The sequence below is a fragment of the Miscanthus floridulus genome, chromosome 14 (assembly GCF_019320115.1).
Source record: "Miscanthus floridulus cultivar M001 chromosome 14, ASM1932011v1, whole genome shotgun sequence".
NCBI classification, from domain to species: Eukaryota; Viridiplantae; Streptophyta; class Magnoliopsida; order Poales; family Poaceae; genus Miscanthus; species Miscanthus floridulus.
The window spans coordinates 26457532-26470503 of record NC_089593.1 but is presented as its reverse complement, the minus strand read 5'-3'; the positions used below and the strand labels follow the sequence as shown (position 1 = coordinate 26470503).

The 12972-nt window shown below is 45.4% G+C and overlaps 1 protein-coding gene across 3 annotated transcripts; it reads right to left on the bottom strand.

Moving 5' to 3' along the window:
• Positions 1–4891: 4891 nt before the first annotated feature.
• On the bottom strand, positions 4892–11137 carry LOC136505355 (protein-tyrosine-phosphatase PTP1-like). 3 transcript variants are annotated; one of them, XM_066500503.1, is made up of 9 exons: positions 10710–11137; positions 9642–9723; positions 9446–9522; positions 8836–8973; positions 6549–6674; positions 5836–5978; positions 5620–5761; positions 5176–5245; positions 4892–5065 (listed from the first exon to the last, which is right to left on the bottom strand). In XM_066500503.1, the coding sequence occupies exons 1-8, from the start codon at positions 10950–10952 to the stop codon at positions 5177–5179; spliced, it is 1020 nt and encodes a 339-aa protein (XP_066356600.1). In that variant the 5' UTR covers positions 10953–11137; the 3' UTR covers positions 4892–5065; position 5176. The 3 variants fall into 3 exon arrangements, with proteins under 3 accessions (XP_066356600.1, XP_066356601.1, XP_066356602.1); XM_066500504.1 differs by having other exon boundaries at positions 4892–5059; XM_066500505.1 differs by having other exon boundaries at positions 4892–5055.
• Positions 11138–12972: the final 1835 nt, after the last annotated feature.

Genomic DNA, 12972 nt, shown 5'->3' with positions numbered 1-12972 from the left:
GTGCTATGATGGGGCGGGCGATCCGTTGGGATGGTTGCTCAAGTGCGAGCAATTCTTTCGAGGACAGCAGACCCGGGAGGTCGATTGGGTGTGGCTCGCGTCCTTCCACATGACCGGCAAGGCCCAGATGTGGTACACCATCCTCGAGCAGGACGTCGGGCGGCCGACATGGGATGATTTCAGAAGGCTTTGTCAGCAGCGGTTCGGGCCTCCCCTCAGTGCCAACCATCTCGCCGACTTGGCACGGCTGCCGTTCTCGTCCAATGTCGAAGCTTATCTGGACACGTTCCAGGCCAGACTGGCGCATGCAGGCCGCCTCTCACCGGACCAGCAAGCACAACTCTTCACCGGCGGCCTTCCTGATCACATTCGTGTGGATGTCGAGCTCCACGATCCGCGCGACTTGCAACAGGCGATGCGCTTAGCGCGCGCGTATGAACTCCGAAACGGCCCACAACAGCTGGCTCTAATGGCACCACCGGCGCGCCCTGGGCGCCGTGCCTTGACCGCCGCCACGGCGTCGCCCTCAGCATCAGCCGTGGTACCGGCCACCCCAGGGCCATCTCTGCGGCTCTTCAAGAAGTTATCGCTGGAGGAGATGGCGGAGCACCGCAAGCAAGGCCTCTGTTACAATTGCGATGAGCAGTATGTCCGTGGTCACAAGTGTGCCCGCCTGTTCTATTTGGAGGCCTCGGATTACATTATGGAGGAGCCGGAGGACAGTGAGGAGTCTGTACAATCCACAACAGCAGCAGCAGAACTATCCCCGATTGACCCCGATGCCCCGCGGATCTCGCTTAATGCCATCACCGGCATTCGAACAGCAACAACGATGCAGCTCTACGTTCAGGTCAGGAATACACAATTTGTCGCTCTCCTGGATTCCGGGTCTACGCATAACTTCGTGCGCGCGGACATCAGTCGCCGCATTGGCCTCCACTTCTAGCCATGCCCAGGTGCGGGCGTGCTCGTCACGAACAGAGACCGCATCGTATGCAGCGGCCTCGCCACAGACGTCGCCATCAGGATTGCAGATGAGTTCACGGTGGACTGCTATTCTATTCCGCTGGATGGCTACGACATGGTCCTCGGCATCAAGTTCCTTCGCACATTGGGGCCAATCTTGTGGGATTTCGACGACCTATGCCTGGCTTTCACAAGGGCAGGTCATCGTGTCTTCTGGAGGGGGATCGGCTCCACACGGTATGACGTTCAGTCGACGTGGCTCCATGCTGTACAGCCGGACGGGCCGGCCCTATTACAGAACCTACTGCAGGAGTTCGACGACCTCTTTGTGGAGCCGAAGGGACTGCCGCTGGCTCGGCGTTGTGATCACCGCATCCACTTGTTGCCAAACACAGCACCCGTAGCAGTCCGGCCGTACAGATATCCGCAGCTTCAGAAGGACGACTCGAGGCCGAGTGTGCTGCCATGCTAGATCAGGGGCTTATCCGGCCGTCGACTTTGGCGTTCTCGGCTCCGGTGTTGTTGGTCAAGAAGCCGGATGCGTCCTGGCGCTTCTGTGTTGACTACTGGGCTCTGAACGAGCGCACGGTTAAGGACAAGTTCCCCATCCCAGTTGTGGAGGAGCTGCTCAACGAACTTGGTAGCGCACGGTTCTTTACGAAGCTGGCCTCCGTTCTGAGTTCTTCATCGACCATGACAGTGGGCTGGTCCATGATTTTGTCAACTCTTGCGCCGTATGTCAACAGAACAAGGTGGACTCCCTCCGACCAGCCGGCCTCTTGCAACCCCTGGATGTACCTTCGCAGGTGTGGGCAGACATAGCTCTTGACTTCATTGAGGGCCTTCCGCGGGTGCATGGAAAGAGTGTCATCCTGACTGTGGTGGATAGATTTTTGAAGCATGCTCATTTTATACCCCTCAGCCATCCGTACACAGCTATGTCAGTGGCCAAGGCGTTCTTTGAGGGCATCGTTCGTCTCCATGGATTTCCCAATTCAATTGTCAGTGATCGGGACCCGGTGTTCACAGGCCACATTTGGCGAGATCTCTTCAAGCTTGCCGGTGTCACGCTCCGACTCAGTACAGCATTTCATCCGTAGACGGACGGTCAGTCAGAGGCGGTGAACAAGACTATAGCTATGTACCTCCGGTGCATCACAGGGGACCGACCGCGCGCATGGCTTGAGTGGCTTCCTTGGGCGGAGTATTGCTACAACACGTCCTATCATTCAGCCCTCCGCACATCGCCGTTCCAGGTTGTGTATGGTCGACCACCACCGGCCTTGTTGTCTTATACTGCAAGTTCTTCCCGCACAGATGCTATTGACGCCCTCCTGCAGAACCGAGATGACTTCCTCGCTGATGTGCGCGCCAGGCTGCTCCAGGCTCAAGAGTATGCCAAGCGCCACTATGATCGCACTCATCGTGCTTTGGAGTTTCAGGTGGGTGACTGGGTTTGGCTCCGCATCCTTCATCGTCCTACACAATCGCTGCTGCCTGGGCGTCGCGGGAAGCTCAGCCCTCGGTTCGCCGGGCCATACCAGATCGTCGAACGCATCGGCGAGGTGGCGTACCGCTTGTCGCTGCCAGCCGGAGCCAGGATTCACGATGTATTCCACGTCGGGGTGTTGAAGCCGTTCCGAGGTCCTCCACCGTCTACACCGCCAGCTCTGCCTCCGCTTCACCAGGGACGTCGCCTGCTCCAACCGGATCAAGCCTTGCGTGCACAGCTGTGTCGCGGGGTCTGGCATGTACTCATCAAGTGGGCAGGTCTTCCGCCAGCGGATGCAACATGGGAACCGCTCGAGGATTTCCGCACCGAATTTCCCACCTTTCAGCTTGAGGACAAGCTGTTTGCCGAGGGGGGAGTGATGTTATGTTCGGCAGAGTCTATAGACGTCGTAGTGGCTAGGCTCAACCGTGTGCCAAGCTGGGCGTGGTCACCAGGGGGTTTGGGTTGGTTTGGATTAGAGTTTGGTTAGTTGAGATTACAGAGTCCTAAAAGATAGGGATAGTTGGTTAAGTTGAGTCCTATATGTATCAAACTCTATGGATCAACAAAGGTTAGCCAGGGATTGAGATTATATCTCCCATTGGCCCCCTGGGCAACCACGTTCTTCTTCCTCTCTCGCGAATCCCTCACAGCGACGGCGCCGAGCATGGCGCCGCCTGTTCGTCGTCCTCACCTCAAGCCTCGTCTGCCCACTCGCCACAACTACAACCTCAGAAGCCTAAACCCTAACACTCATATAATTGAGTTATATGTATACCTTAAAAAATGACTTTCTTATGCATTAACAAATCAACTAAATACAAATAAAATGATAGACTAATAAACATATAACTGAAATAGTATAAATATATATTTAATTCTATTCGAAGAGTTGATTATCGACCAAATATACCTTAAATTAAGAATGAACTAGTTTTGTTCTAGACTTGGCCGCTATAGTAGCTTGATGCGTCAAATAGCGGGTGCTAAGTTCCAAACCGCTATATCCAAGCCGTTACGTCATAGCTGTAGTGGTAAGGGGCCGCTACCGCTATTGTGGTCGCTATATCAGCCGCTACAAACATTGTGGGGGTGCTAGTTGCCTAGACCGAAGGTTAGTGTAGAGGCAGATGTTATCAAATTACCAGGTCTTGCATCATCTTTAGAAATTAATTCTGCTAAGAAAAAAGGATACTTTGTTTGTTTGGTGGTTTTATCTGAATTAGTGGTAGTTACATTAATAAATTCCCTATCCTCTGCAGTTTATTACTCTATTCAGTTTGCACAATGTAAATTAAATTGCAGCATGCCAAATTCCCTCTAGTTTACAGTTTACTCTTTTCACTTGTAGTTCTAACAGAACAAGTAGTTTCCTTGCGCAAACTGATCATGTTTTTCTGGTTTTAAGTAATTAATTAGCTAATCATTTCATTGCATGGTCAATCTCTTTGCTAGGGCATTCTATTCTGTTTTATTTGTTAGTAATGATCCTTTCTCAGATTGTCTCGGACTGCTTGTGTGTGTATTCAGCTGTAGCTGCTAGTATTGCATCTGCAATTTAATTTACATTGATTTTTTCTATATAGTCTTGCTTTTGTTGTAAGCATGATCTGAACGTTTCTTCTAAAACTAAATTAACTACAGTGATTGACATTTCGTGCCAGGATAGGTAAAGGCATCAGGTGTAAGTCGTCAAGGGTAACTAATTTAACTTTGGTCGGAGCAAATTGTTGGTGATAAGATAAACAGGGGAGATACAAGGGTGTTTGTTAATTTTCTCTTTTGGTTGGCTGCACCTCATAGGGTATAGAGGAACTTCTGTTACAGATGTCAATTTTCCACTGACAAGCCTGGGAAAACAGTTACACTAGTATACAGCACCACTATATATGCTGTTTTTCAAGATTTGCTTTGTTAAATCAGCACATCACATTGATTATTGCATTTTCTTTTCTGTTGCATTGGTCCTATTATAAGCCTTGTTATTTCATACTGATATGCGGTGCTAAATCAGTTCAGCACATTACTTATTTCGTCACGTTGAGTTACTGAGTTTGGACCCCTCACTGCCAAACGAAGCCTGAAGCTTGGTTCTGTTGCCTCCCCTTTCCTACACAGTAACACAGGTGAAGAGCCTTACACAAGTGATTGCATTTTTCGGCTGTCACTGGATTTGTTATCATGACCCACAACAAATGCTCGTCTCTTATCTCACTTATCTCACGTTTCTACCTTGAGATTTTGACGTAATGGATGTAACTGATCAATTTACTATGACGTAGTTCAAGTTGGTACTTGGTTGGAGCAACAATATATTGCGGTCGTCTAACATAGTTCCGTATAGGCATGTGGGAGAATGACACACTGCTTTGAAATTACTGATGCCAAGCTGCCATAAATTCAGAACTTCCTCTGGTTCTTTACACTCGAGTAGGTGGTGGTAACAATATAGTGGAGTTCATATTGGAATCGTGGTGCCATCGTGATCTTGATGCAGCCGATCCATTATCAAGAGATGCACACAAAAAATGGCACATGTGCAAATGCGTGTATTTGATCAACTGTGACCGGAATAACCAACCAACAGCACTGCAGATCTTCCTACAGCTAAAAAATAAAGTGAGGCTTATGAATTGCTTAACCATTGCATATAAATGTCTAAAAAGACTGTAATACATGCTAGCTAACGATATTGCTGTCCGTCTCGGGTGACCCACCTCAATGACATGAATTTAGCAGGTCTTTCAGCTCGTCAGCAATGGCCCGGTAGCAGAACTTGTATTGTTCCTGAAGAGTAGAAATATGCTATTTTTAGAACATCAAAATAGTTTGTAGCCCATGCACACATTTATATAGAACATCACTTGTACTGTAACTTTATGATGAAAAGGTCCATTTGAAACTACTGATAACTGTTTTGCAAATTGTAATGTGAGAGACTTTTTCAAGGCTACATTTCATGTGCTGAAATTATGCTGGGCATGTGATATCTTTTAGGTGAAAGTCTGAAACAGACCGCACAATCAACAAACAACAGCAAGCCTTTTAGTCTCAAGCAGTTGGGGACTTGGGGTAGGCAGTAGGCTAGAGATGGAACCCAACAAGAGCACCAACAATACGTCACATGAGTAAAAATGAAATTAAAATAAAGCACAACTTACCTCCGTTTGGACCATTCCAGGTCGTTGGGATCTAAAATTCTTTACAGTTTTGACAAGATCATAAGAGCTTTTATCTCCAAGGAGAATTCGCTCAATTGTATTATGGATTGTGATGTAAGCACCAGTTCTTCCTATACCTGCACTGCAGAAAGATACAATAACAGTGTTAATAGAATAAAATGCACGTGCAGGTGACATAGCTGAGCTGAAGGAAACCTGCAATGGATAACTATAGGATGTTCCGTTGGAATGTGATGCAGTCGTTTCCAGATTTGCCGTACAGCATCAGTATTAGTTGGCACTCCATGGTCGGGCCAATCAGGATATGCTAAATGGAGTACAAAATGAACCTTGCCTGACTACATTATGAAATTTACAGTCAGAATAACCTTTAGTCATGAAATACCTATAGATGTACAGGGCTAATAAGAAGTAATACAGATTTTCAACCACCACTCAAAAGGTACAATAAGTATGACATCTACCAGTGATGATGCCACATCCTTTGTCACATGTGACCAAACTGTGATCTTCATTATCACAAAATTTAATCATTTAAACCATCACTAAACAATGTTATAATAAATCCATGAATAACTGATATCTTTGTAAGAACCTTGGGTTAACAATACAATTATATTTCAACAATAGAGCAGAGAATTCATAAATAAAAAGAAAGGGTGTCATGTGCCACCTAGGAGATCTAATACAACAAAACTTAACATGATCAGACTCCTAGGAGAGAATGAATACTAAGTTTTGGAATAAATTTTATCTATTGCTGAAAAGACTAATAGATTGAAGAAACCAAATAAGAAAACTGACGTCCATGTGTGCATTTTTTTCTTTAATAGAAAGAAGTCCTTAGTGAGATGAATACAAGGAACAATGAAGTAACACACACATGGATGTCTTTCCAATTTCTTTACCTCATTGTTTTGCACCTTGACAACACGCAACTGTAAATGGTGGCTATCTGTTCTTGTCTTCATAACCTTGATATCATAATTCCCATATGTTCGTCGTCCACTTCCCCGTGGAAGATATTCATCACACTGTCATTAATTAAACATAATTTCATCAACAGGCCAGATCAAATATTTGTGTTTCAAAGCATATATGTATATAGCACAGTGAAAACCAGTGGATCTTCCTACGGTTGAAAGTTCATCATCATTACCTATTACTCTGGCAAAACCAACGACCCAGGACTCCAATACCAAACAACGCCTAATCACGTCAGATACTTTTACGAGTCTAGAGAAGCTTTATAAAAATCACCTGTCAGCCGTTTTGCTCCTGAAAAAGTAACTTATGGGATCATGTTACTTGATCACCAGTGCCAACAATCAACCAATGTTATCAAATTGTCTAGTCGACCCTAGTCACCATGGGACCGACCAGGTGAGTAATCACGATTAGTCGTAGACCAGCTCGATTAGTCGAGCCTAGTCAGTCCTAGTCATCCATATAGCTGTCCTGTATCTTCCAGGACCGATATACTATATAGTATAAAGCAAGCATGAAGAGTCTAAAAGCACTAGGGCACAGATTCTTGTGAGATTTGATGGCCAGTTGGCCGCATATCCACATATGCGCATACATCACACAGCCACACAGGTGTACGTAAGCACTAAGCAGAGAGCAGCAGCAGTAGAACATGAGGCAAGAACAGCAGCAGTAGAGCTAGAGCAGCAGAGCTAGAGCAAGGCAGAGAATCGGAGTCGTCAGTGGATGTAATCGGAGTCATGGGACAGATCAGTCAGCTTAATCGCGATTAATCAGATGACTTGATAACACTGCAATCAACTTATAGGATATTATACTACTCACTACAAAACATTACTCCCTCCGTTCATCTACGATCTGTACTACTCACTACAAAACATTACTCCCTCCGTTCATCTAGTTTTTGTGTATTTGGGGAAGACACGGAGACCAAGGAACGTCATACTTCCACCAGTGCATTAACTCTATCATTATCTGGCACAAAGACGCTTCTGTTAGTCAGTTAGCTTCTTGGGTTTTGATCAGCAGGGCCAGCAGTGGTAGAAGGAAGGCGAACGAACGATGGAGCTGAGGGCAAAGGAGGTGAAAGGGCAACGTCATGCGACAATCATTTACTTGGCCACAGCCCTGCGAATGGCCATGCGCTGTTGCTCGAGAAAAAAACAGCTCCGCACTTGCGAAGATCTATAGCGAATATGTTTTCGAGTGTAATACATGTACAATAAAAATGAACGGTGGGAGTATAATCAATCGAGGAGGACTGTACCACTTAGATTCACTATTTGTGAGTGATGAGAGCACTTAGGAAAATCTGGATTATTTTCTTTTGAATGAAAGACCATGAAATCCCATCATCAAAATAAGTAATAGGTCTAAATGTACACAAGGAACTGGTTACAACACAACATCTCAACAGAAGCACAATATCCAAAGAACAGCATGAAACAGGATGCCAAACTAAAAGGAGAAAAGCAAAACAACAACACAACGTTAGCTCAACAGAAGCACAATATCCAAAGAACAGCATGAAACAGGATACCAAACTAAAAGGAGAAAAGCAAAACAAATAATTCATGAGCTTGCATCTAATGTTTTTCTTCCAAAAAAATTCTAAACTTGCATTAAGTTTTCTGCCTTTATCATCGTTTAAAGGCAACTTATACTTAAGATCTCATATGGTATGCATGCTTATTATAGTACTGTTCATAGCAGTGCTTAAATATGCAATGAAACTGTGTTAAAGTTAGAGGTGTGTTGTTCAGCTTAGAGAATTAGTTAGGTGTACATCTAATGGTTAAATTTACGACTTGGAATTTGCATTGGGAATTCTACCACACTTATTATTAAATTTGCATGGCCCTATTGTTCCACATCTCAGTTATACTTAAGCACACAAAGGGTTCGAGCCAGAAACACGCTTGGCCCAGGCTTATCAAGTGTTAATACAAGATTAAGTCATTTGAATTTTGAACCTTTGACATTTGCACAATGTCTAGAGGATTTGCATTGCCTTTTTGGCTTGGAACCAAGACTGGGCAGACCAGGCCCTGGCTCCTCCAGTGAGTACACAAGGTTATACATTTATGAGTTCCAGCATGACAGTTGACAGATTTTATTACCTTAATTAATACAACAAATACTTTATTTGTTCAACATGTCAATTAAAGGAAGTTGTGAAAGAGGTAATGTGATGCAAGCACTTATTACCTTAATACTGTCGAATTGAGTGAGCATGACAATTGCAGGGCACTGATATTCATAGATCATTTCCCAAAAATCTCCAAATGTCCTCACCAGTGGACCTTGTGTAGAAATAAATGTTGCAACTCTGTTGTCCTCAGTAGCCTGCAAGTTTCATACACCATAACTTTAGGCCCTGTTTGGTTGAGCTGTGGCTGTGGGAAAAAGCTGCTGTGGGCTGTGAGCTGTGGAAAAGCTGCTGTGGGCTGTGAGCTGTAGAAAAGCTGAAAGCTGTTTGGTTAAACAAGTATAAAATATACCTTTTATCTTTATCTCTCTTGAAACAACTATGGAAGAGCTTTTTATTCCACCAATTTCGAAAAGCAGAAAGCCAAAAGCCAAAAGCAGGGTCAAACCAGCTTTCAAAAATGAACTACGGAAAAGCAGCTGCTTCTAAAAAAGCACCCTCCAAAAGCAGCCCCTTTGGTTGGGCTTTTGGCTTTTGGGGCCAAAAGCCAAAGCCAAAAGCCCAACCAAACAGGGCCTTAAGCTACTCCTGATTCCTGAATTATCCCAAACACGATTCAGGAATAAACTACAACCTGAGATGCATAAAAAAACGGCACACAAGTTTTACCTTTATAAAGCTTGCGTTGATGTAATCGTTGTTTGGAGGTCGTGCTGAGGATTTTAGCTGTACTCTGGTATCATCAACTAAACACAAGAAGAAAGGAATCAAATTCAACTTTGTAATGCTTTTAGTTCTAGGGAATCTTGCTTGTTGCACACGAGTAATAATCACAATGGTAACAAATGCAGGCAGAGAACCTCACATGGTAAGACATCAATATATCGGTTCTTTTCTCTATTAACAGGATAATGAGCTACACTGATCGTTTTCATATGTCTAATATCCTGCAAAAGTGGCCATGAAACATTAAATACTTAAATTCATAGATTTCATCATGACTAGAAGCATTCAACAGCCTGCTATAAAAATTCAAAGCATATTATATAATAAATACAACATGATGTCTGCTTCAAAAGAATAAAAATAATATGAACTGTTGTGTTCTGTAAGACAGTTTCTGAAAGTTTTGAAGGATGGGAGTTATATTGTTTTTCAATACAACATCTATAGATCTTCATGCATTTGTATAAGACGCCAAAACTGGGCTCTCAGAATGAAGAACAGCCGATCAACAGATCATGAAGGCGTTGGTTGATATGGCGAATTGGCCATATTACAGAATGATCTCCAAGAAGGTTAATGAAACAATGATATGAATAAATATATCTGTCATAGATGGCTGGGAGGAAAATATATAGGTTCCCAAATCAAGAAATTGTACCCCTGCTGTCCATCATGTAAGGCATATTTTGATTCAAAAATAGTCAGAACTTGCATCTTTTGACCAACAATTTGAAAAATTTTGTGTGTTTAGTGTAAAAACGCTGTGTCAATAGATTTGTACTCAAAGGTCTTCTAAGATAATGTTGATTTCATAGCAAATGATAACATATAGCAAGAGAAACTAATAAAAATCAAAATGTACTTATGAGGACTTTTCCCTGAAAAAATACACCTTACATTTATGAATACCCTAGAGTAAAGAAACGTTGGCAACGTTTTCTTCTAGATAGCGATAGAAATCAATCTCGAGCCTGATAGCAGTGACATTCTACTATTTTTATATAAGAAAAAACTACTCATGATTAAAATCTTGTATTGCAGTCGAATTTAGCGAAGACATTTAACTTATTGTAGTATCCATACACGGCATCCTATACCAACACACTCCGATCAGATCCCCAATGCTTCACATTAAAGCAACCCAATAGCAACAGCCGTGCTTTGCTTCGAAGCAAAACAAGCAGAATCGAACGACAATCATCCATACCGAGAGGCTTCTGTACTCATTGGACAAGTCATCCCAGCGCTTCCCCTTGTCCTCGAAGTGCGCGAGCGCGTCACTGCAGAGCCCGATCTGCTCGGGCGTCAGCTCAGGCCGCGGCGGCGGGTTGGTATCGACGTCGAAGGGGTCGAAGGCGGCTCCGGGGGCAGGAGCCCGGGAGGAGGAGGACCCCGGCTCTGGGGGCCGGGGCGATCGGCGAGGAAGGGCGGCGGCCGCCCTCATCAACATGCCACGGAGGCCGCCGCCTCCGCCGCCAGGACGTCCGCCGGCGCGGGAAGCCAGAGCGCTACCCGAGGATGCTCCGGAGGCGGGGTCGCGGCAGCGGTGGTGGTAGAGGGGAGCGGAGGGCGCGCGATGGTCCGCCGGAGACGTCGGCGTTGACCGTGGTGGCGTAGCGTCGTGGTCGTGGATCTGGGTTTAAATGAAATAACGAATAGAAATTGAATAAATTCTCCTCCCTTAATATTTTATTACAGAGAGGAAAATGGCGGAATTGTTTTATTTTCTATTAGGGCCTTTTTTTAGATTGCAAGTTTTTTCACTCTCTCTTCATCACATCAAATCTTTGATACATGCATGGAGTATTAAATATAGATAAAAAAAATAATTAATTACGCAGTTTGATTGTAAATTACGAGACGAATCTTTTGAGCCTAGTTAAACTATGATTGGACAATAATTATTAAATACAAACGAAAATGCTACGATGTTAAATACTGATTCCTAACCCTAATCTAAACCACGCGCCTAGGCTTCATTAATGGCCAGTAGGCCCGGCCCATGTTCATCCCAGAGGACATACACGAATTCTCTCGATTTGGGCCTCTCGTGAGTGGTGAGAACGTGACTACGTGAGAACGGTTGATGTAGTCTGATTTTATATTTTTTTTTGCTAAAAAAGTCTGATTTTATATTTAGACCAAACATTTACCCTTTTATTTCTCAAAACCATTTAAATAGCTTCTCAGTGGTTTTCATGATGGTTTCGTCATTTTTATAAAATTTTCAACTTGATTAATATATGATAAGATTTTTATACTCCTAGGTGCGTAAGCTCCGCCTCGCCCCGACTTTTTGGGGCGGGCTCCGCCTTGTTCGACTCCAAGCCCACGGGCTCCGTCTCGCCCGACCCTTGGGTTCGTGCTTCGCCTCGCCCGACCCTGAGGTCATGGGCTCCGCTTCGCTCGACCCTTGGGTTTGCACTCTACCTTGCCCAACTCCGAGGCCACGGGCTCCACCTCGCCCGACCCTAAGGCCACGGGCTCCGCCTCGCCTAACCCTTGGGTTTGCGCTCCGCCTCGCCCGACCTTTGGGGGTGAGCTCCGCCTCGCCTGACCCCAAGGCCGCGGGCTCCGCCTCACCCGACGGAGACCCATGTCGCCGCCAACCACTCCAGGTCTGAACGTATGTGCCTAGATCAAAACTCTGGCACCAAGAAAGAGACCGACATGCCCCGATGTAACCCGTGGCCTTGACGGGCCATACCTAATGATTCACATCAAGATCAGCGTCGGGCGTACCATTGTTGTTCTTCCTAACTCCCGTATGAACGCTGACAAGCGCGTCAGCTCACCACAACATCTCCTACGATGGAATGGAACGCCATGACCGGCATACGACGCTTGCGCATGGCGTCAGTGATGGATAGGGCTGCGGCATGGAGCTATCCCTGTTGACATCTAGAGGGTCGGCAAGACCCGCATGAAGGATAAGAAGGACCCAATGATTTTGGAGGACTCTCTCTCTCTCTGGTTCTTCTCTTTTCCTTCGCTGTAACCCATGCTTTCCCTTGGCCTATAAAAGGGAAAGCAGGGCATCCCATGAAGGAGATCTCCGATCCAACCCCGAACCAATCAGATCCAGATACTCACAAGAGCAGCAACCGAGCTCTCAACACCCTTTCACTCCTTTCACTAGAGACTTGTGATCCTTTCTCTCTCTCGCCATTTGTACCCCCTACTACAAACCTTCAGTGCTAGTAACACGAGCAGCAGTGATGAACTAGATGTAGGGACTTTCTGCCAAAACCAGTATAAACCTCGTGTCCTCTAAGCACACCATCCAAGCCAGATGTGCAATATTAGAAATTTACTCGTCGATGGTAACTCAAAACACCGACACCAGACGACCGCCACAGCAAGCCCCACCATCGCAAGAGCACACTGGTGGAAGCAGCCTCCTTGGAGGGGATGAAGTAGAGGATGCGCCAGAGAAGGTCGTCGGAGAGCTCGCACAAGCGGTCCTCGTC

What these genes read in the sequence shown, in the direction of transcription:
- LOC136505355 (XM_066500503.1), bottom strand. Translation starts at nt 10,952, where the DNA reads ATGTTGATGAGGGCGGCCGCCGCCCTTCCTCGCCGATCGCCCCGGCCC. An exon ending in TCAAGGTGCAAAACAATGAG is followed by an intron (nt 5,979 to 6,548) that starts GTAAAGAAATTG and finishes TTCATAATGTAG; the next exon opens with TCAGGCAAGGTTCATTTTGT. An exon ending in CCTATAGTTATCCATTGCAG is followed by an intron (nt 5,762 to 5,835) that starts GTTTCCTTCAGC and finishes ATCTTTCTGCAG; the next exon opens with TGCAGGTATAGGAAGAACTG.